This window comes from Stenella coeruleoalba, assembly GCF_951394435.1.
Source record: "Stenella coeruleoalba genome assembly, chromosome: 2".
Taxonomy (NCBI): Eukaryota; Metazoa; Chordata; class Mammalia; order Artiodactyla; family Delphinidae; genus Stenella; species Stenella coeruleoalba.
In genome coordinates this window covers 107707056-107731463 of record NC_137147.1, presented here as the reverse complement: position 1 = coordinate 107731463, position 24408 = coordinate 107707056, and the positions used below count along the sequence as shown (strand labels likewise).

The 24408-nt window shown below is 39.9% G+C and overlaps 1 protein-coding gene across 1 annotated transcript in view; it reads left to right on the top strand.

The window, feature by feature from the left end:
* ADAMTSL3 (ADAMTS like 3) overlaps nucleotides 1-24408 on the top strand; it is a 526198-nt gene that overhangs the window by 407095 nt on the left and 94695 nt on the right. The window contains 1 exon segment of the mRNA XM_079912635.1: nucleotides 8893-9022. Coding sequence (XP_079768761.1) covers nucleotides 8893-9022 — 130 coding nt within the window.

Genomic DNA, 24408 nt, shown 5'->3' with positions numbered 1-24408 from the left:
GTAAAAAAGGGATTAGAAGGGTTCATAGCAGATGTAAGAGGGACCATCAAAGAAGATTTTGCTGGTCCAGGAAAGAGCTTGGGCTGGAGTGGTGATGATGATGGAGATGGAGTGAGCAGGTGACTTTGAGAGATGTTGAGAAGGGAAAAAGTCTGTCAGTGGAGTGGGCCAGTGGGAGTGAGGTGGCAGGTCTGAGTCCTAAGATTCTTTTCTGAGATGATGAGTGCCGACAGGCGGTCCAGTTTGGCAGAAAGAAATCATGACTTCAGTTTGGACATAATGATTTTAAAGTGCCTTTAGACTTCCAAATGGAGATGCTAAAGAGACAGTTGAATGTGTGAATCTGAAGCAAAGTGGCAAGATCTAGTCTGGAAATATACATTTACGAGTCATCTGTGTACGGAGAGAATTGAAGCCAGGGGCATGTATGCAAATCTTCAGGAAGAGAACACCTGTGAGCCGTGGGGAGGGTCTAAGAATGAACTTTGAGGAAATTCAACATCCGATGGCTGGGTGGAGGATACTGAGCCACAAATGTCAATGCAATGAAGAGGTCAGCCAGATAGGAGCAAAACCAGGAGGGAGTGGTGTGGTGGGAACCAGAGTCGGCTGCGTTGAGGCCACTGAGAGGTGAAGTGAGGTAAACTGAGAATCAGCACCGGGTCCAGCAAGGGGAAGTCACTGAGGACTTACAGGGTCAGTTCCATGGAGTGGTGGAGACGAAGTCAGACTTGAAAGGACAGAGGAGAGTGATAGGTGATGAAATGGAAATGAATAGATTAGATTTTCTTGTGGCAAAACTTACGATAAAGAAAACAGAGAGAAGTAGAAGGCTAGAAGGCACAGTGGGTTAAGGGGGAGGTGTGTGAGTGTGCTGTTATTTAATGACAGAGAGCCTTGGGTACATTTAAAAGGCAAGGAGAGGGGAAATTGACAATAACACAATCATAGTAGGGGACTTTAACACCCCACTTTCACCAATGGACAGATCATCCAAAATGAAAATAAATAAGGAAACACAAGCTTTAAATGATACAGTAAACAAGATGGACTTAATTGATATTTATAGGACATTCCATCCAAAAACAACAGAATACACTTTCTTCTCAAGTGCTCACGGAATATTCTTCAGGAGAGGTCATATCTTGGGTCACAAATCAAGCCTTGGTAAATTTAAGAAAATTGAAATTGTATCAAGTATCCTTTCTGACCACAGAGCTATGAGACTAGATGTCAATTACAGGAAACAATCTGTAAAATATACAAACACATGGAGGCTAAACAATACACTACTAAATAACCAAGAGATCACTGAAGAAATCAAAAAATACCTAGAAACAAATGACAATGAAAACACGATGACCCAAAACCTATGGGATGCAGCAAAAGCAGTTCTAAGAGGGAAGTTTATAGGAATACAATACTACCTCAAGAAACAAGAAAAATCTCAAATAAACAACCTAACCTTACACCTAAAGCAATTAGAGAAAGAACAAAACCCCCTCAAAGTTAGCAGAAAGAAAGAAATCATAAAAATCAGATCAGAAATAAAAAGAAATGAAGGAAATGATAGCAAATATCAATAAAACTAAAAGCTGGTTCTTTGAGAAGATAAACAAAATTAATAAACCATTAGCCAGGCTCATCAAGAAAAAAAGGGAGAAGACTCAAATCAACAGAATTAGGAATGAAAAAGGAAAAGTTGCAAATGACACTGCAGAAATACAAAGCATCATAAGAGACTATTACAAGCAACTATATGCCAATAAAATTGACAACCTGGAAGAAATGGACAAATTCTTAGAAAAGCACAATCTTCTGAGACTGAACCAGGAAGAAATAGAAAATATAAACAGACCAAGTACTGAAATTGAGACTGGAATTAAAAATCTTCCAACAAACAAAAGCCCAGGACCAGATGGTTTCACAGGCGAACTCTATCAAACATTTAGAGAAGAGCTAACACCTATCCTTCTCCAACTCTTCCAAAGTATAGCAGAGGGAGGAACACTCCCAAACTCGTTCTACGAGGCCACCATCACCCTGATACCAAAACCAGACAAAGATGTCACAAAGAAAGAAAACTACAGGCCAATATACTAATGAACATAGATGCAAAAGTCCTCAACAAAATACGAGCAAACAGAATCCAACAGTACATTAAAAGGATCATACAACATGATCAAGTGGGGTTTGTCCCAGGATTACAAGGATTCTTCAGTATACGCAAATCAATGTGATACACCATATTAACAAACTGAAGGAGAAAACCCATATGATCATCTCAATAGATGCAGAAAAAGCCTTTGACAAAATTCAACACCAATTTATGATAAAAAACCCTCCAGAGGGCTTCCCTGGTGGCACAGTGGTTGAGAGTCCGCCTGCCGATGCAGGGGACACGGGTTCGTGCCCCCGTCCGGGAAGATCCCACATGCCGCGGAGTGGCTGGGCCCGTGAGCCGTGGCCGCTGAGCCTGCGCGTCCAGAGCCTGTGCTCCGCAACGGGAGAGTCCACAACAGTGAGATGCCCGCGTACTGCAAAAAAAAAAAAAAAAAACCCACCAGAAAGTAGGCATAGAGGGAACCAACCTCAACATAATAAAGGCTATATATGACAAACCCACAGCCAACATCGTCCTCAATGGTGAAAAACTAAACCATTTCCACTAAGATCAGGAACAAAACAAGGTTGTCCACTCTCACCACTATTATTCAACATAGTTTTGGAAGTTTTAGCCACAATAAAAGCAATCCAAATCAGAAAAGAAGAGGTAAAACTGTCACTGTTTGCAGATGACATGATACTATAAATAGAGAATCCTAAAGATGCTACCAGAAAACTACTAGAGCTAATCAATGAATTTGGTAAAGTAGCAGGATACAAAATTAATGCACAGAAATCTCTGGCATTCCTATACACTAATGATGAAAAATATGAAAGAGAAATTAAGGAAACACTGCCATTTACCATTGCAACAAAAAGAATAAAATACCTAGGAATAAACCTACCTAAGGAGACAAAAGACCTGTACTCAGAAAACTATAAGACACTGATGAAAGAAATTAAAGATGATACAAACAGATGGAGAGATATACCATGTTCTTGGATTGGAAGAATCACCATTGTGAAAATGACTATACTACCCAAAACAATCTACAGATTCAGTGCAATCCCTATCAAACTACCAATAGCATTTTTTACAGAACTAGAACAATAAATATCACAATTTGTGTGGAAACACAAAAGACCCCGAATAGCCAAGGCAATCTTGAGAAAGAAAAACAGAGCTGGAGGAATCAGGCTCCCTAACTTCAAACTATACCACAAAGCTACAATAATCAAGAAAGTATGGTACTGGCACAAAAACCAGAATATGGATCAGTGGAACAGGATAGAAAGCACAGAGATACACACATGCACGTATGGTCACCTTATCTTTGATAAAGGAGGGAAGAATATACAATGGAGAAAAGACAGCCTCCTCGATAAGTGGTGCTGGGAAAACTGGACAGCTACATGTAAAAGAATGAAATTAGAACACTCCCTAACACCATACACAAAAATAAGCTCAAAACGGATTAAAGACCCAAATGTAAGACCAGACACTATAAAACTCTTAGAGGAAAACATAGGCAGAACACTCTATGACATAAATCACAGCGTGATCCTTTTTGACCCACCTCCTAGAGAAAGGAAAATAAAAACAAAAAAAAACAAATGCGACCTAATGAAACTTCAAAGCTTTTGCATAGCAGAGGAAACCATAAACAAGACGAAAAGACAACACTTAGAATGGGAGAAAATATTTTCAAATGAAGGAAGTGAGAAAGGTTTAATCTCCAAAATATATAAGCAGCTCATGCAGCTCAGTATCAAAAAGCAAACAACCCAATCCAAAAATGGGTAGAAGACCTAGATAGACATTTCTCCAAAGCAGACATACAGATTTCCAGAAAACATATGGAAGGATGCTCAACATCACTAATCATTAGAGAAATGCAAATCAAACTACAATGTGTCACCTCACATTGGCCAGAATGGCCATCACCAAAATATCTACAAACAATAAATGCTGGAGAGGGTGTGGAGAAAAGGGAACCCTCTTGCACTGTTGGTGGGAATGTAAACTGATACAGCCACTATGGAGAACAGTATGAAAGTTCCTTAAAAAACTAAAAATAGAACTACCATATGACCCAGTAATCCCACTACTGGGCATATACCCTGAGAAAACCATAATTCAAAAAGAGTCATGTACCACGATGTTCACTGCAGCTCTATTTACTATAGCCAGGACATGGAAGCAACCTAAGTGTCCATCGACAGATGAATGGGTAAAGAAAATGTGGCACGTGTACAATGGAATATTACTCAGCCATAAAAAGAAACGCAACTGAGTTATTTGTAGTGAGGTGGATGGACCTAGAGTCTGTCATACAGAGTGAAGTAAGTCAGAAAGAGAAAAGCAAACACTGTATGCTACCACATATATATGGAATCTAAAAAAAAAAAAATGGATCTGAAGAACCTAGGGGCAGGACAGGAATAAAGACACAGACGTAGAAAATGGACTTGAGGACATGGGGAGGGGGAAGGGTAAGCTGGGACAAAGTGAGAGAGTGGCATGGACATATACACACTACCAATTGAAAATAGATAGTGGGAAGCAGCCGCATCGCACAGGGAGATCAGCTCGGTGCTTTGTGACCACCTAGAGGGGTGGGATAGGGAGGGTGGGAGGGAGATGCAAGAGGGAGAGGATATGGGGATATATGTATACATATAGCTGATTCACTTTGTTATACGGCAGAAACTAACACAACATTGTAAAGCAATTATACTCCAATAAAGATGTTAAAAGTAAAATAAAATAAATAGACACATACAAAAAAAAGGCAAGGAGAAAGTTCCAGAATGAAAGCAAAAGGCAAAGTATCAAGAAATGTCCTAAGATGCCAGGGAGTGAAATTCATAGCCTGGTTGTGGAGCTCAGTCTTAAATAGTTGCAGGAGCAGGTCCTAATGGAAACTGGCAAGGGAAAGGCGAGGATGGATGTGAGGGTGGGTGGGTGTATCTGCTTGATCGCAGGAAGTTCCTATCTGGTTGTTTCTCTTTGAGTGTGTGTGAATATTTGTGTGTGAGTGATTTGGTATGTGAATGCCCAGTTGTTTGAGGTCACATGTAGTGTTCTTTTATTATACTTTTGACTTGATTACAATGTGCTAGTATTTCATTTAGGGTTTTCCATGCATGTATGAATGATATTGATGCATGTAGGTATCATCTGTTGAGCGTGGTGGAGAACAAGATGCCTTCCTCCAAATGGGAATGTAGGACTGCAAGCTGATTTGGCCCACTATGGGCTCATTTTAGCATACTTCCTAGGGAGATGTGTTCCCGACATGGTACATCAGCAATAGCTGTTTTGTTCTCTTCAAATCCCTTCAAATCATAACAGGCCTCTAGCTGTAGTTTCTTCCAGCTACTCTTGATATAACTGGTCACTTCCTTTCAGGCTCCAGTGATGTTTATGATGCCCTTCATAAGGCCAAATGGCTTTCAACAGTCCTTAATTTTTACCAGCTGTCTTCTCATCTGGCTCCTAAAAAGAACTCACCTATTTGGAGTGCTATAAAACTTGCATTTTCATACCAGAATGGCACTCCTCTGGGTCCATACCATATTATGGTTCTACTTTTTTTCATTACCTGGGAGCTTATAGCAGTAGTTATTCTATCATACTGGCTAATCAGCAGAAGGAAAAACCTATGCTAACTGTTCTTTTCAATATGGCCCTAGGCTTGCATCTGTCATATAGCATTGTATAAAGCAACACTATATGAAGCAGATCTGGGTTTTTTTTCTTTTATAGATTTTTATCATCAGTTTTATACTAGTTTTGTGAGATGACTTGGAGTTTTCCATACCTTTTAATAATCTTAAATAGTTCATATCATAGAAGCTATCTGTTTTAAAAGTTTGGAAGAATTTGCATCTATAACTGTCTAAATTCAGTTCTTGCTTTTCCCTCTTGGGGGCAGGATTGAGGGGGGAGCACTGTGGCTGGATCATTAACATCATTTTCAAGTTTCCCCCCTGCTTATTGTTATATACAAGGTCTTAATTTTAAAGTGAATTTCATAATTTAGATTTTCTTGGAAAAAAGTCATCTATTTCATGATATTAAAACCATCATCAAGAGATGTTCATCTAGTCTCAGGTTGCTTTAAGACTTCCTCTTCTCTTTTTTTCTTGTCACAAATAATGTGTAACCTAGTCACTCTTTTTGACCTAGGAGTTTTATAGGAAATGACTTAAAAAATTCTAATGTTTGGATTGGGGGGTGGGTTAATTGTTTATTATTCATTTATAGTTGGACTCTATTATGGTCAAGAATGTTACTTGCATAATTTCTGGCTTGTGGAATTTAGTGCAGTTTTCTTTATAGACTCATATAGGATCAATTTTTGTTAATGTTCCACTGGTGCTTAAAAAGAGCATATTACGTTTGTTTCTAAGGGCCAAGGCTATTTGGTATTTTATCAACATAATTTTCTTATTCAAATCATTTTCCCACTTTGAAAAATAATTTGATATGTTAAATAGTGGGTGTCATCTTAAAGGTTCTGACTATAGATTTTTTTATTGCTCCAAGTATTTTTTACTGGGTGTGTGTGTGTGTGTGTCTGTGTGATGTTACTTGGCATGTTGAATTAGTCAAGATTTGTTTGCAAGAAATCCAACTCAAACTAACCTTAAACCAACAAAAGGGAATGTATTAGCTCATTTATTGGCTCTGCTTCCCATCATAGAGTCTGTGTTTTTACCCTTTAATTATGAATTCATTTCTTGATGTAGGCTTTGGGTATTTTTTTGCCAAAGAAAAAACAACCCTCTTAATATGACATTGTAGAAGTCAAATGTGAAGTGAAGGATGTTGCCTCATGCTACCAAAGGAATTTATTAGAAAACTTACATCGAAATTTCAACACTTGATTTATTTTATGACTTCTAAATGCATATTTGCGATTACTATCCACATTTTAAGTATAAGATGAAGTAAACTTATTTTTATAATTTTTACTTTTGAGGATAAAGGTTAACTCAATCCTCTTGAAGTGAAAAGTGGTGAAGTCATATTGTAGGCCCAGTACGTGGGAAGGGACATATTCTCGTGGCCGTCTTTGGAAAATGCATTCTACCTCAATAAGTATCCTAAATCGCCTCTTAAACTTCTATATTTTTTGAGTAAAGTTGCTTTAAGACCCAAAGATTTGTCACAAATGTTGTGAAATTCCATCAAAATGGTTAAAATGAGATAACTTTGGTGCTTTCAGACTCACCCCCTCAGTCTCCAGAAAACATTTCAAAATAGTCTCTAAGTGTAGTTTCTAAATAATTTTGATTACAAATTAAAATATATGTGAAAGACAACTGAATTTTTCTCAGATTAAAAAGAAATGAAACCTGCTAGAAAATGAACATCTGTAAAGTCACTAAGAAAGTTTGACATTTGCTGGTGAGAACCCAAGGTGTGATGTTGTAGCAGTGTCTCCTTGTATTTCAGGTTAGCCACTGTTTATTTAAAAAAAGAAAAAGGTTCATGGAAGATGCATGGAGATTTAAGACTGCATCCTGCCATGGATGGGAGCATAAGATTACAACCGAAGAAAGCAAAAGAAAATTTAGTGAAAAGAACTGAACATCTCAAATACATATTTTATATATACTTTTGGCCTGTACTGCATTCTGCGAAATATTGTAAAATGGTTGAATTGAAACATGGCATTTGGAAAAAGAACCACAATCTTATAACATAATGGAACACACATTTTTGCATGAAACTGAATACATTTGCGTATTTCAAATAGCATAGTCAGTCGCTATTACAATTTTCATTTGATTTTTTCATCAAAAGTTTCATTTATATTTTGTTCAGTTCTGATTTTCCAATAATTTTTTTTTTTGTCTCAACAAAAAAAGAAGAGTGGTTGAGACATGAGCTTTGGGGTCAGACAGACCTGTCTAGCCTCAAAGGAAAAATGTGCCTGTGAAAGTTCATATTTGAACAGGGAAGCTGGTTGGCTGTATTGCATTTTGGAATCCCTCGGGTACAAAAGAAAGACCACTGAATTCGGAAGCAGGAAATCTGATTTTCAGTTTTGAATCTACCACTCTTTTGCGGTCTTCATTTCTCTCTCAACTGTTTCCTTATGATTAAATTAATAAAATGGAGATAATGATACCATTCTTTTGACCTCACAAGATTATGGTGGGCTCAAATAGTGTATTTGAAAGCACTTCGTACACTGCAAATCACTTTCCCAATGGGAGGCATTGCTGTTGTTTTTGCTAGTAATAGAAATATTACTAATGATAGTATTTAGTGAACAGGAACTCCAACTCTAATGAAAATTTTAATAAGGGTTATACACCAAATTTAGCACATATTCAATGATATAAAGCAAGTGTTATTCTTTAGGAGCTGATATGAAAATTCCTCTCAGGGAAATTATTGTATATGTTTGGAAGGAACACTGATGATTCATTTGAGGGAACTCCTAGCTTTGAGTATATTTGGAACGCAGGTCAGTCTGAAGGTGGATGGGGAATCGGGATGCTCCTTAATGTCTTAACGTGAGTATATTTGGGGGAGGGACAGTAGAGGGACTGAGTTTAAAAGGTGATGGAGAGAATATAAAAGACTGGGAGACTTTGCACAATGCAAAGTCGTTTGCTCCACGTGTACCCTGAAATGCAGCCTGCAGCCACGTAATATGGTCAAAAGGGCAGTAGCTTAAGAACGAGAAGTCTCAAGACCCTGTTTTCTTTTTTCCGCACAATGAGTTATTCTAAGTCATTTGCACTTTTTCTCTTTCCAACCTCCAGGCTATCAAGAAGCCATTGCAGTGTGCTTACACATCCAGACCCAGCAGACGGTCAACGACTCCTTGTGTGATACGGTCCACCGTCCTCCAGCAATGAGTCAGGCTTGTAACACGGAACCCTGCCCACCCAGGTATGTGCTGTCTCATGCTCCCAGGACACACCGTCTGAATGGTAACACCCTCCCTTGCAGAGAAACACGTGTGTGCATTAAGACTGGCGGGTCCACCCAAAGTAGATCAGCCTGGCCTACGTCGGAGTTCTCCCTTCTCTGTTCGAGTTATGCCCCAGCCAAATTCTTGCTTAGATGCACAGATACTGCCAGGTTCAGCAGGAAACCCCTTTAGTCTGACTTTTGTTTGCATCAAACATGAATGAACATGAACTGGCCTGCTGCTGACAAAACCATGAGGTCAGCAGTTTTGTCCTGTCTCCTGTCTGTCTCCTCAAGAACATTTCTGTGCCCAAAGCCACATCCAAGAGCACAGGATCTGAGGTCGGGTTGGCACTGGTACACAGTAGGTGCTCAGTCCATATTTGTTGAATGACTGAGTGATCTCCTGTTTGTTACCTAGAACTCACACCAGTGTGTTCTTACCTTCCCACGATTTACCATAGATCTCAGATTATGGGGTGTAATGTTACAGGCCCCAAAGGGTAGGCGAGGTTGACTTATTTTTGGTCTCCAAGTTTGAACTTAAAAGTTAATCTGCTTCCTTTCACAAGTCCTTTTAAGATCCTGGGGAATTTTATCAGAAGGAAGGGTAGGTTTTCCCCCTGTTCCTCTATCCCTGCGTGTTGCTGGCAACAGAGGATTATAACTCAGCATCACTGGTCTCTCACACAAGACCTTCCAAAATCCAGGCCCCATTTTTTTCTCTTCTCTATCCTTTACCTTTATGATCTTGACCACTCTTCTGTGATAAATTTAAAACCAAGAATTTAAAGCCCATTCCCAATCACCTCCTCTCTCTTATTGCCAGATTCTCTTTCTTGCCTCTTAGTAATTATATCACCCATCTGATGAGGTACCTGTATTCACTAAAGGTGAGTTTAGTTATGTCTAGGACCCTAAGTAATTGAGGAAGTTTGTGTCCCGTGCCATACGGGAGTAAGGGTAGGTTTTTATGTTTATTCAGGAAATAAGTTGTGCTTCTGGAATTCTCTTGATCTTTCTGATTTTTGATTCCATGAGATGTGTTGGCTATGAGGCAGAAACTCCTGCCTTCCTGGTCTGAAGTGGTGAGGGTGAGGATCAAATAAGTCAGGGCATCCTGGAGATCCAGTCTTATGTATCCCACAGATGGGCCCTTTCCTTGTGGGTCTTGCTCTCTAACCTGCAGAGTCTTGGGAAGAGGCCAGCTCAATGCATGCTTCATCCCTGGGGAGACCACACCTGCAGTGAGCCAGGCACAGGGTTTTATCTAGCCGTATTTCTTTTTAAAAAAATTTTTATTGGAGTATAGTTGCTTTACAGTGTTGTGTTAGTTTCTGCTGTACAGCAAAATGAATCAGCTATACGTATACATATATATATCCCCTCCTTTTTGGATTTCCTTCCCATTTAGGTCACCACAGAGCATTGAGTAGAGTTCCCTGTGCTATACAGTAGGTTCTCATTAGGACATGGAAGCAATCTAAATGTCCATCAACAGAGGAATGGATAAAGATGTGGTCCATTGCAATATTTCTGACTTAAGTTGTCGGCTAAGGAAATACGGGGAACTTCTTGACTTGCGTTAGAACCGTCTTGCTGTGCTCAGCTGAGAGGAGGCAGTAAAGACCTACAAACGTACTTTGGAGAGCAAGACCCAGAAACAGCATAGGGAAATCTTCTTTCCTGGACATCTCATTTCCACCCCCAGGTTTCTGAATTCCAGAGTCATCCGTACCAGAACACTAACAGAAAATTGCAGAAGAGACAATACAGTAAGACTATTAGGATCTAACTGGGTGTCAGGATGCCCACTTTGTCAAGTCTGTCCGGAGCTGTCCAAGAACATCAAGTATATGGGAGGTGGTGCTGAGGCTATATCCAATTGGAACGTCCCTTTCATCTTTTTTTTTTTTGTAACACCTTTATTGGAGTATAATTGATTTACAATGGTGTCTTAGTTTCGCTTTATAACAAAGGGAATCAGTTACACATATATCTCCATATCACTTCCCTCTTGGGTCTCCCTCCCTCCCACCCCTCTAGGTGGTCACAAAACACCGAGCTGATCTCCCTGTGCTATGGGGCTGCTTCCCACTAGCTATCAATTTTACATTTGGTAGTGTATATATGTCCATGCCACTCTCTCACTTAGTCCCAACTTACCCTTCCTCCTCCCCATGTCCTCAAGCCCATTCTCTAGTAGGTCTGTGTCTTTATTCCCATCTTGCCCCTAGGTTCTTCATGACCTTTTATTTATTTATTTATTTTAGATTCCATATATATTTGTTAGCATACGGTATTTTTCTCTTTCTGACTTACTCACTCTGTATGACAGACTCTAGGTCCATCCACCTCACTACAAATAACTCAGTTTCGCTTCTTTTTATGGATGAGTAATATTCCATTGTATATATGTGCCACATCTTCTTTATCCATTCATCTGTCGATGGACACTTAGGTTGCTTCCATGTCCTGGCTATTGTAAATAGAGCTACAGTGAACATTGTGGTACATGACTCTTTTTGAATTATGGTTTTCTCAGGATATATGCCCAGTAGTGGGATTGCTGGGTGGTATGGTAGTTCTATTTTTAGTTATTTTAAGAAACCTCCATATTGTTCTCCATAGTGGCTGTACCAATTTACATTCCCACCAACAGTGCAAGAGGGTTCCCTTTTCTCCACACCCTCTCCAGCATTAATTGTTTGTAGATGTTGTGACGATGGCCATTCTGACCGGTGTGCGATGATACCTCACTGTAGTTTTGATTTGCATTTCTCTAATGATTAATGATGTTGAGCATTCTTTCATGTGTTTGTTGGCAATCTGTATATCTGCTTTGGAGAAATGTCTATTTAGGTCTTCTGCCCATTTTTGGATTGGGTTGTTTGTTTTTTTGATATTGAGCTGCATGAGCTGCTTGTAAATTTTGGAGATTAATCCTCTGTCAGTTGCTTCATTTGCAAATATTTTCTCCCATTCTGAGGGTTGTCTTCTCGTCTTGTTTATGGTTTCCTTTGCTGTGCAAAAGCTTTGAAGTTTCATTAGGTCCCATTTGTTTATTTTTGTTTTTATTTCCATTTCTTTAAGAGGTGGGTCAAAAAGGATCTTGCTGTGATTTGTGTCATAGAGTGTTCTGCCTATGTTTTCCTTTAAGAGTTTGATAGTGTCTGACCTTACATTTAGGATTTTAATCCTTTTTTTTTTTTCGCGGTACGCGGGCCTCTCACTGCTGTGGCCTCTCCTGTTGCGGAGCCCAGGCTCCAGACGTGCAGACTCAGCGGCTGTGGCTCACGGGCGCAGCCGCTCCACAGCATGTGGGATCTTCCCAGACCGGGGCACGAACCCGTGACCCCTGCATCGGCAGGCGGACTCTCAACCACTGCGCCACCAGGGAAGCCCTTTAATCCATTTTGAGTTTATTTTTGTGTATGGTGTTAGGGAGTGTTCTAATTTCATTCTTTTGCATGTAGGTGTCCAGTTTTCCCAGAACCACTTACTGAAGAGGCTGTCTTTTCTCCATTGTATATTCTTCCCTCCTTTATCAAAAATAGGTGACCATATGTGTGTGGGTTTATTTCTCGGCTTTCTATCCTGTTCCATTAATCTATATTTCTGTTTTTGTGCCAGTACCATACTGTCTGGATCACTGTAGCTTTGTAGTATAGTCTGAAGTCAGGGAGCCTGATTCCTCCAGCTCCGTTTTTCTTTCTCAAGATTGCTTTGGCTATTCGGGGTCTTTTGTGTTTCCATACAAATTGTGATATTTTTTGTTCTAGTTCTGTGAAAAATGCCAATGGTAGTTTGATAGGGATGCATTGAATCTGTAGATTGCTTTGGGTAGTAGAGTCATTTTCACAATGTTGATTCTTCCAATCCAAGAACATGGTATATCTCTCTATCTATTTATATCATCTTTAATTTCTTCCATCAGTGTCTTATAATTTTCTGCATACAGGTCTTTTGTCTCCTTAGGTAGGTTTATTCATAGATATTTTATTCTTTTTGTTGCAGTGGTAAATGGGAGAGTTTTCTTGATTTCACTTTCAGATTTTTCATCATTAGTGTATAGGAATGCAGAAGATTTCTTTGCATTAATTCTGTATCCTGCTACTTTACCAAATTCATTGATTGGCTCTAGTAGTTTTCTGGTAGCTTATTTAGGATTCTCTATGTATAGCATCATGTCATCTGCAAAGAGTGACAGCTATACTTCTTCTTTTCCAATTTGGATTCCTTTTATTTCTTTTTCTTCTATGATTGCTGTGGGTAAAACTTCCAAAACTATGTTGAATAATAGTGGTGAGAGTGGGCAACCTTGTCTTGTTCCTGATCTTAGTGGAAATGATGTCAGTTTTTCACCATTGAGGACGTTGTCGGCTGTGGATTTGTCATATATGCCCTTTATTCTGTTGAGGTAAGTTCCCTCTATGCCTACTTTCTGGAGGGTTTTTGTCATAAATGGGTGTTGAATTTTGTCGAAAGCTTTCTCTGCATCTACTGAGACGATCATATGGTTTTTCTCCTTCAGTTTGTTAATATGGTGTAACACATTGATTGATTTGTGTATATTGAAGAATCCTTGCATTCCCGGGATAAACCCCACTTGATCATGGTGTATGATCCTTTTAATATGCTATTGGTTTCTGTTTGCTAGTATTTTGTTGAGGATTTTTGCATCTATGTTCATCAGTGATATTGGCCTATAGTTTTCTTTCTTTGTGACATCTTTGTCTGGTTTTGGTGTCATGGTGATGGTGGCCTAGTAGAATGAGATTGGGAGTGTTCCTCCCTCTGCTGTATTTTTGAAGAGGTTGAGAAGGATAGGTGTTAGCTCTTCTCTAAATGTTTGATAGAATTCGCCTGTGAAGCCATCTGGTTCTGGGCTTTTGTCTGTTGGAAGATTTTTAATCACAGTTTCAATTTCAGTGCTTGTGATTGGTCTGTTCATATTTTCTATTTCTTCCTGGTTCAGTCTTAGAAGGTTGTGCATTTCTAAGAATTTGTCCATTTTTCCAGGCTGTCCATTTTATTGGCATATAGGTGCTTGTAGCAATATATCATGATCCTTTGTATTTCTGCAGTGTCAGTTGTTACTTCTCCTTTTTCATTTCTAATTCTATTGATTTGAGTCTTCTCCCTTTTTTTCTTGATGAGTCTGGCTAATGGTTTATTAATTTTGTTTATCTTCTCAAAGAACCAGCTTTTAGTTTTATTGATATTTGCTATCGTTTCCTTCATTTCTTTTTCATTTATTTCTGATTTGATCTTTATGATTTCTTTCCTTCTGCTAACTTGGGATTTTTTTTGGTTCTTCTTTCTCTAATTGTGTTAGGTGTAAGGTTAGTTTGTTTATTTGAGATGTTTCTTGTTTTTTAAGGTAGGATTGTGTTGCTATAGACTTCCCTCTTAGAACTGCTTTTGCTGCATCCCACAGGTTTTGAGTCATCGTGTTTTCATTGTCATTTGTTTCTAGGTATTTTTTGATTTCCTCTTTGATTTCTTCAGTGATCTCTTGATTATGAAGTAGTGTATTTTTTAGCCTCCATGTGTTTGTAGTTTTTACAGATTTTTTTTTACTGTAATTGATATCTAGTCTCATAGCATTGTGGTCAGAAAAGATACTTGATACAATTTCAGTTTTCTTAAATTTATGAAGGCTTGATTTGTGACCCAAGATATGATCTATCCTGGAGAATGTTCCATGAGCATTTGAGAAGAAAGTGTATTTTATTGTTTTTGGATGGAATGTCCTATAAATATCAATTAAGTCCATCTTGTTTAATGTATCATTTAAAGCTTGTGTTTCCTTTTTTATTTTCATTTTGGATGATCTGTCTATTGGTGAAAGTGGGGTGTTAAAGTCCCCTACTATGATTGTGTTACTGTGGATTTCCCCATTTATGGCTGTTAGTATTTGCCTTATGTATTGAGGTGCTCCTATGTTGGGTGCATAAATATTTACAATTGTTATATCTTCTTCTTGGATCGATCACTTGATCATTATGTAGTGTCCTTCTTTGTCTCTTGTAATAGTCTTTGTTTTAAAGTGTATTTTGTCTGATATGAGAATTGCTACTCCAGCTTTCTTTTGATTTCTTTGATTTCTTTCTTTTGATTTGCACAGAATATCCTTTTTCATCCCCTCACTTTCAGTCTGTATCTGTCCCTAGGTCTGAAGTGGGTCTCTTGTAGACAACATATATACAGGTCCTTTTTTTGTATGCATTCATCCTTCCTGCCTAGAGAATTTCCTTTAGCATTTGTTATAAAGCTGATTTGGTGGTGCTGAATTCTCTTAGCTTTTGCTTGTCTGTAAAGGTTTTAATTTCTCTGTCAAATCTGAATGAGATCTTTGCTGGGTAGAGTAATCTTGGTTGTAGGTTTTTCCCTTTCATCACTTTAAATATGTCCTGCCACTCCCTTCTGGCTTTCAGAGTTTCTGCTGAAAGATCTGCTGTTAACCTTATGGGGATTCCATTGTACATTATTTGCTGTTTTTCCCTTGCTGCTTTTAATACTTTTCTTTGTAGTTAATTTTTGATAGTTTGATTAACATGTGTCTTGGTGTGTTTCTCCTTGGATTTATCCTGTATGGGACTCTCTGTGCTTCCTGGACTTGATTAACTATTTCCTTTCCCATATTAGGGAAGTTTTCAACTATAATCTCTTCAAATATTTTCTCAGTCCCTTTCTTTTTCTCTTCTTCTTCTGGGACCCCTATAATTCAAATGTTGGTGAATTTAATGTTGTCTCGGAGGTCTCTGAGACTGTCCTCAATTCTTTTCATTCTTTTTTCTTTATTCTGCTCTGCAGTAGTTATTTCCACTATTTTATCCTCCAGGGCACTTATCCATTCTTCTGCCTCAATTATTCTGCTATTGATCCCTTCTAGAGAATTTTTAATTTCATTTATTGTGTTGCTTTTCATTGTTTGTTTGCTCTTCAGTTCTTCTAAGTCCTTGTTAAACGTTTCTTGTATTTTCTCCATTCTATTTCCAAGATTTTGGATCATCTTCACTATTGTTATTCTGAATTCTTTTTCAGGTAGACTGCCTATTTCCTCTTCAGTTTTTAGGTCTGATGGGTTTTTACCTTGCTCCTTCATCTGCTGTATGTTTCTCTGTCTTCTCATTTTGCTTATCTTACTGTGTTTGGGGTCTCCTTTTTGCAGGCTGAAGGTTCGTAGTTCCTATTGTTTTTAGTGTCTGTCCCCAGTGGCTAAGGTTGGTTCAGTGGGTTGTGTAGGCTTCCTGGTGGAGGGGACTGGTGCCTGTGTTCTGGTGGATGAGGCTGGATCTTGTCTTTCTGGTGGGCAGGTCCACATCTGGTTGTGTGTTTTGGGGTGTCTGTGACTTTATTATTATTTTAGGCAGCCCGTCTGCTAATGGGTGGGCTTGTGTTCCTGTCTTGTCAGTTGTTTCGCATAGGGTGTCCAGCACTGTAGCTTTCTGGTCGTTGAGTGGAGCTGGGTCTTGGCGTTGAGATGGAGGTCTCTAGGAGATTTTCGTTGTTGGTATTATGTGGAGCTGGGAGGTCTCTGGTAGACCAATGTCCTGAACTTGGCTCTCCCACCTCAGAGGCACAGCCCTGATGCCTGGCTGGAGCACCAAGAGCCTGTCATCCACATGGCTCAGAATAAAAGGGAGAAAGAAAGAGAGAAAGAGAGAAGGAGAGAAAGGGAGGAAGGGAGGAAGGAAGAGATAAAAATAAAATAAAATGAAATAAAATAAAGTTATTAAAATTAAAAATAATTATTTTTTAAAAATTTAAGAAGTAATAAAAAAAAAAAGGAAGAAGAGAGCAACCATACCAAAAAACAAATCCACCAATGATAACAAGCACTAAAAACTATACTAAAAGAGAAAACAAAAAAGAAACAAACAAAAAAAACCCCAGACAGATAGAACCCTGGGGCAAATGGTAAAAGCAAATGTATACAGACAAAATCACACACACAAGCATACACATACACACTCACAAAAAGAGGAAAAGGGGGAAAAAAATATATATCATTGCTCCCAAAGTCCACCTCCTCAATTTGGGATGATCTGCTGTCTATTCATGTATTCCACAGGTGCAGGGTTCATCAAGTTGATTGTGGAGATTTAATCCGCTGCTCCTGAGGCTGCTGGGAGAGATTTCCCTTTCTCTTCTTTGTTCTCACAGCTCCCAGGGGCTCAGCTTTGGATTTAGCCCGCCTCTGCGTGTAGGTCGCCTGAGGGCATCTGTTCTTCGCCCAGACAGGACGGGGTTAATGGAGCAGCTGATTCGGGGGCTCTGGCTCGCTCAGGACAGGGGGAGGGAGGGGTACGGAGTGCGGGGCGGGCCTACGGCGGAAGGGGCCGGCGTGACGTTGCACCAGCCTGAGGCGCGCCATGCGTTCTCCCAGGGAAGTTGTCCCTGGATTGTGGGACCCTGGCAGTGGCTGGCAGCACAGGCTCCTGGGAGGGGAGGTGTGGAGAGTGACCTGTGCTTGCTCACAGGCTTCTTGGTGGCGGCAGCAGTAGCCATAGCATCTCATGCCCGTCTCTGGGGTCCGCGTTGATAGCCACGGATCACGCCCGTCTCTGGAGCTCCTTTAAGCGGCGCTCTTAATTCTCTCTCCTCGAGCACCAGGAAACAAAGAGACAAGAAAAAGTCTCTTGCCTCTTTGGCAGCTCCAGACCTTTTCCTGGACTCCCTCCCGACTAGCCGTGGCGCACTAACGCCCTGCAGGCTGTGTTCACGCCACCAACCCCAGTCCTCTCCCTGGTGTCTGACCTCCAAAGCCCGAGCCTCAGCTCCCAGCCCCCACCCGTCTCGGCAGCTGAGCGGACAAGCCTCTCGGGCTGGTGAGTGCTGGTCGGCACCGATCCTCTGTGCGGGAATCTCTCCGCTTTGCCTTCCGCATCCCTGTTGCTGCGCTGTCCTCCGTGGTTCCGAAGTTTCCCCCCTCTGCCACCCACAGTCTCCGCCCGCAAAGGGGCTTCCTAGTGTGTGGAAAGCTTTCCTCCTTCACAGCTCCTTCCCACTGGTGCAGGTCCCGTCCCTATCCTTTTGTCTCTGTTTATTCTGTTTTCTTTTGCCCTACCCAGGTACGTGGGGAGTTTCTTGCCTTTTGGGAGGTCTGAGGTCTTCTGCCAGCGTTCAGTAGGTGTTTGGTAGTTGTTCCACATGTAGATGTATTTCTGATATATTTGTGGGGAGGAAGGTGATCTCCGCGTCTTACTCTTCCGTCATCTTGAAGCCTGCTCCCTTTCATCTTTAGGGAAATTGCACTCATGTTAAGTATTAAAAACCTTAGTAATCCAAATTACTTATCTTAGGTTTCTCAGTTTTTTCTTATTCTAATATTGGAACCAATGATTCAGATATCTTTGGAAAAGCCGGAGTTTCTGTTTTCCTCCCCTGCCCCATCCCTCCTCTGAGGCCCTGTAAGATGGAGACTACCCATGTGAACTGGGGTAAGAGACAAGGGGAAATACAGGAGGTGAAAAACATAGTTTAATATCTCAACATATTTTCCCACAAAATTGGAATCATGCTCTATGTGATTTTGTAAACTGGTTCCTTAAACTTGAGTCTTGGAATGGGGTAGAAGGAAGAGTTAAGCAAACAGAAACATAAATAAGTATATTACTTAAATTATAATAAATGCTATAAAGAAACAGAAAAGGTCTCAGGAACAAGAGTAACGTGAGGACCTAATATAGATTGGTGGGGGCTGAGGGTTGGGTGCAGGTGGTCAGAGGAGGCCTTTCTGAGGAAGTTCTATGTGAGTTGAGATGTGAAAGAGGAGTAGAAGTTGGCCAGGGGAAGTGTAGAGGAAGGAGTGTTCTAGGCAGAAGGAACAGCATGTGCAAAGACCCCGAGGAAAGGAAGAAGTTGGTGTGGTCAGGAAACTGGACAGAAAGGAAGTCAGCGTATCCTGAGATGAGATCAGACACGGCAGGGCCATGGTAGGCATTTAGATGTGATCCAGAGAGTCAGTGGGGAGCCATTGGAGGCTCTAAACAATGAAATGATAAAGTCACATTTTTAAAAGACTGCTCAAACCCTGCAATGGGGAGCATAGTGACAGAGATGATGAGATCAATTACAAATTTTTAATAAATGTCCTTAAATGAGGTACCCAACCTGCCACAATTCCACTTGAGTATCTCCCATTTAAAGCCTGCTTCCATGTGAATCTGCAGTAGTTTTTCCTTAGCTTGTCATTTCCTTTTTACTGTTTATATAGTGCCGCACATATTCTTCATCAAGATGTTGACTCTGCCTTTAGATTTGTAGTCATGAATATCATTGCACCTCTGCTGTCTGTTCCAGAAATGCTCAGAGCATCCTTCAAAAATACTGCTTCCCAAATCATGCCCCTCTGTGCTCCAGGGTTTTGCAGAGGTGTTTTTGTTTTGTTTTTAAATTTTATTGAAGTATAGTTAATTTACAATGTTGTGTTAATTTCTTCTGTACAGCAAAGTGACTCAGTTATACATATATATATATATATATATATTCTTTTTCATATTTTTTTCATTATGGTTTATCACAGGATATTGAATATAGTCCCCTGTGCTGTACAGTAGGACCTTGTTGTTTATCCATCCTATATATAATAGTTTGCATCTGCTAATCCCAAGCTCCCAATACTTTCCTCCCCAAACCCCTCCCTCTTGGCAACCACAAGTCTGTTCTCTATGTCTGTGAGTCTGTTTTTGTTTCATAGATATGTTGATTTGTACCATATTTTAGATTCCACATATAAGTGATATCATTTGATATTTGTCTTAGTATGATAATTCCCAGGTCCTATCCATTCCTAACTGCCTTGATTCAGATGTTTTGACGGAACGGTTTCTTAGTTCCTAAATAACTCCTGCTTCTAATGTTTCCCTGACCCATATGCACACATGTGACTATGAAAGATCCTTCTAAATTGTAGAATGACCGTGTGAACTTCCACAAAAAACCCTTCAATGACTTCCCTTTACCTGTGGAAAATCCATTCTTTACTTTGGCATAGGTATTTGTTTCCTTGGGCTGCCATAACAGAGTACCACAAACTAAGTGGCTTAAACAATAGAAGTTTATTGTCTCACCAATCTGGAGACTAGAAGTCCATAAACAAGGTGTTTTGGCAGGGTTGGTTCCTTCAGAGGGCTGTGAGGGAAAACCTGTTCTGTGCCTCTCTCCTAACTTCTGGTAGCTTGAGCGTTCCTTAGCTTGTGGATGGCATTCCTCATGTGTTTTCATATCCTCTTCCCTCTGTATGTCTCTGCATTGAAATTTCCCTTTTATAAGGTCACTACTCATATTGGATCAGGGCCCAGTATCTAATGACCTCATCCTAACTTGATCATCTGTAAAGACCCTATTTCCAAATAAAGTCACATTTCTAGGCACTAGCAGTTAGGACTTCAACATCTTTTTGAAGAAAAGAGTTCAACCCATAACAGCAAATAAAGTCTTTGTTACCCTGGTTTTAGGTTCTTGAACCACACTTCCTGTCATGACCACTCTCACCTCATCACACGCTACACATACACACACACACACACACACACACACACACAGGTGCTAACGCTGAGGAACTTGCCCAGCAGCCACACTAAATTATTCACTATGACCCATGTTCATGCTCATTCATGGCTTCTGGGCCTTTGCACATACTGTGCCCTCTGCCTGGAGCCCTCCTCCAGGAAATAAACTAATACTCTCCCATAAAAGTAAGCAGTGGCTCACTTCTCACTGGTATAATGAAGTCCAACAATGTGAAATGGGACCCTAACCTTAGATACTTGATAGGGGTGAGTCTTAATAGTCCAGAGAGAAGAGGGAATCGGTCAGGGGAACGGGATAGAGCCCTAGTTCTACCTCCATCAAGGCATTTCAGACATGTCCCTTAGCTCTCTGGGCCTAGTTTCTCAATCTGAATGTTGATGAAAGGTGTCAGACTTTGTGATCACCAAGGTTCCTTTCAGCTCTAGGCTTTCATTGTTGAGTCATGCTTTCAGGTTGCATTTTTCACTCACATCTCTAGGACTCTGCCTAGTGTTTTTGCAATTATCCTCATACCTACTCATGAGTTGTTTGAAATGCTCAGGGTTTGTTTTAGTTCTAAGAATAACAGCCTTTGCTTGACCTGCCCAGGAGGCCAAGGCAGGGTTGAGTTTGTGTTGCAGAGCTGTCCTTCCTTGGCTTACCAATCAGGGCAAGATGTGACAACAAGTCTAGAAACTGTTCCTCAAGGCTGCTGATGGAAGCACGCTGGTTTATTCACGCACCAGCCCACGTGCAGGATCACTTCCTTCCCTCAGCCTCGGCGAGAGATCCTGCACAGGATCTTCTTCAGCAGCATCTTGCTCACAGAGCTTTCAAGCTAGGACTAGGGCAACACACAATATATCTTGGCCACTTTACAAAATTAAGGGTCTGCTTTCATGTGAAGAGAAATCGTATTCCTCATTTTGAAGTTGCAAATTTAATAAACTTTTTGAAGTTTGAGAGTCATATTGGAAAAAAAACAGCAGAGACAAAGGGTTGATGCCAAAATAAAGGTAATCTTACAAAAATGTTTTAGGTTCTAGAAACCAGTGGTGTAGGAATAACAGGAACAGGGTGTTGCACAATATTTACATACAAATATTTACGGACTCCAAGGGCAATGGCAGTAAAATATTACCGCAGGGTGAAACTTACCAGTGAGATTGGATTGGATAGTCAGTAGTTCTTTATTTACCCAAAGGCAAATGTATTTGATGTATTAGGCTGAACTCTCCAAGGTGGGGTGTTATATATTTATTTGCTTTTATGGGGTTACTCCCCTTGGTCTATCCTATAACTGCTGAGTGTCTGCTATTTATGGAGTTTGCTTTTTCCAAGAGAGAGCCAGCGGTTCATAGAGACATGTGGGGTTACTTAATGGTCCCACTAGTCCGAGAAGAGCCTTCTTCTATGACAGGATTCAACACAGCTAGACAGGGAAGTAGGGAAACAGGAGGCAAGAGTAATGTGTTTCTGTACCGACTTGTTACCCAGTTCTTGAATTTAAAAAAAAATTCTGTGTTTAGTTCACTGTCTGTTAATTAGAAATTGTTATCCATTTCTTGAATAAAAATGGTTCCACTTCTGCTTCCTTATGGCACTAATTGATTCTTCTAGTTACATACTTTCTTGAAAGACTGATCATCCTGAAGTAACTTCAAATAACTTACATAGTTAAGCTGAGTTGTTTTAATAGTGTAACAAAAGCCTTCTAATTATTTAGCCATGTAGTCTGATTGTCTTCAAAGTATGACCTATACATCTACTACTGGTGATTTCCCTCACCTCTAAAGCTCCTGGAAATTTAGATATTAATAGGCTAATTAATAGGTTAACTTACATACTTCCAATTCTATCCAGTCCTATGGCTAGCAGGGACTTAACATCTTCCTTTTAATTCGTGGGAAAGGACCCATGTTCTTTGCTTCTTTGTGAAAAAAAAGAAAGAAAGCTGCTGCTAATCACAGCCTGAAGCCATTGTTTACCTGAGGCTGCTCTCTTGTGGAGAGGAAGGACAAACACAGATAGAGGCCCGGGACCAGATACCGCCCCAGATTACCTGTTGGCTCAGTGGTTGGATGTCAGTGTCCTTATAGTGCTTCTGTGCCATGTTGTCCATATAAGACCTCGTTCTAGACTGGAGACCCTGGAGGGCTAGATGGAGGCAAACAAAACTGAGACAGGAAGGGTTAAGAGACAGAGAAAAGGATTGAAGGAGGTGGAGGGAGAGAATACCCTCTTCCAGTTGAAGCTGCAAAATGAAGTTCCAAAGCATGTAAAAAAATCTAATACTTATGAAGATAGCCCACAGATTCAATAGTTGAAAGATGAATTCACTCCAGAAGAAATTAAAATATAAGAACAATCTGAAAATACTTTAAGTATTATTGGGATTTTTGGAGAAATAACTAATAAATAATATCTATGTAAAGAACTAGAAATTTTGAAATAGAAATAGGCAGGAATGTGGTAAGAATAGATGTGTATTATAAAGAAAGCATTAGAAAACCTAGAAATGAAAAACAGTCAATGAAATAAAAGAATAAGCTATAGACCATTGAAAGAGTTGGTGACTTGAAGATAGTGCTGAAGATGTCAAATGAATCAAACCACAGAAGGTTGATGATTTGGGGAAAAGAGAAGTGCAGAAATAGGGAAATAATGGCAGAGAAGCAAGATATTAAACTGTTGACTAAAACTCAGGAAAAAATACTTCTAGTATCAAGAGAAATAAGGGAAAACAAATCCCCACTTTGATAGGGCAAGTGAGACTGCAGAAAATCAAGGATGACAAGAAATTCTTAAAAGCTATAAGACATGAAAGACATATTAACCCCAAGAACTTATTAACAAGTGGAGTTTCCAGAAAACAAAGGAATAACATATTTTGAGAACTCAGGGAAAGTCATGATCATCCTAGAGCTAAACTTGCTAAACTTTCAAGTATATGAATGTGGGCGTCCATTTTTAGCCTTGTGATGGACTAGATATCCTGAATGCCCTTTTGTTAAAGCTCCTAAAATACTAGGTAAAATGTGTAAAAATAACTTGAAATGTAGAATTAAGCTTGTAAGAAAATAGGGGAAATCCTCAGTAGCCAAAACGAAGCTGAGGCATGAATCTAGAGTGGTAACCCAGTATAAAAGTTAGTACCTCCCTGGGGACAGCTACCAGCAGCCCTTTATGCAGGAGGGGGTGGTTATAGCTATCTGACTATGTGATCTGAAAAATTAATTCACATTGGTTTTGACAGACGTAATGCAAATTCTGTGTAGAGGAATGATGTAACTTCCACCTAGAACTTAAAATTCCCACCAAGACCTAATAGGAATGACCTCATAATCAAAAATCAAAATACTCAGGAATAAACAACATGGGAGAATCAGTGGGGAATCAGATACACAGAGCATCAGATAGTTGGAATTATCAGATACAGAATATAAAATAAGTTTGTTTAAAATACTTAAAGGTATAAAACTGGAAATGAAAACCTAAGCTAGGAACAACCTATCAAAAATACTTGGACAGTTTTTTTAAAGAACCAAATATTAGGTTGAACCATATAAAACTTAAATTTCATTGGTTAAAAATGGTCAAATATTCCAAATTCATATGGTTCAAACTAATAGAATATCTAGAGGTTAAATATAAAATCACTGACATTTAAAAGTTATGGAATGGGGCAAACAGGTGAAGTAGAAGAGAGATCTGAAGAAATTACCTGGAAAAAAGCACAGAGAGGGGCTTCCCTGGTGGCGCAGTGGTTGAGAGTCCGCCTGCCAATGCAGGGGACATGGGTTCGTGCCCCGGTCCGGGAAGATCCCACATGCCGCGGAGCA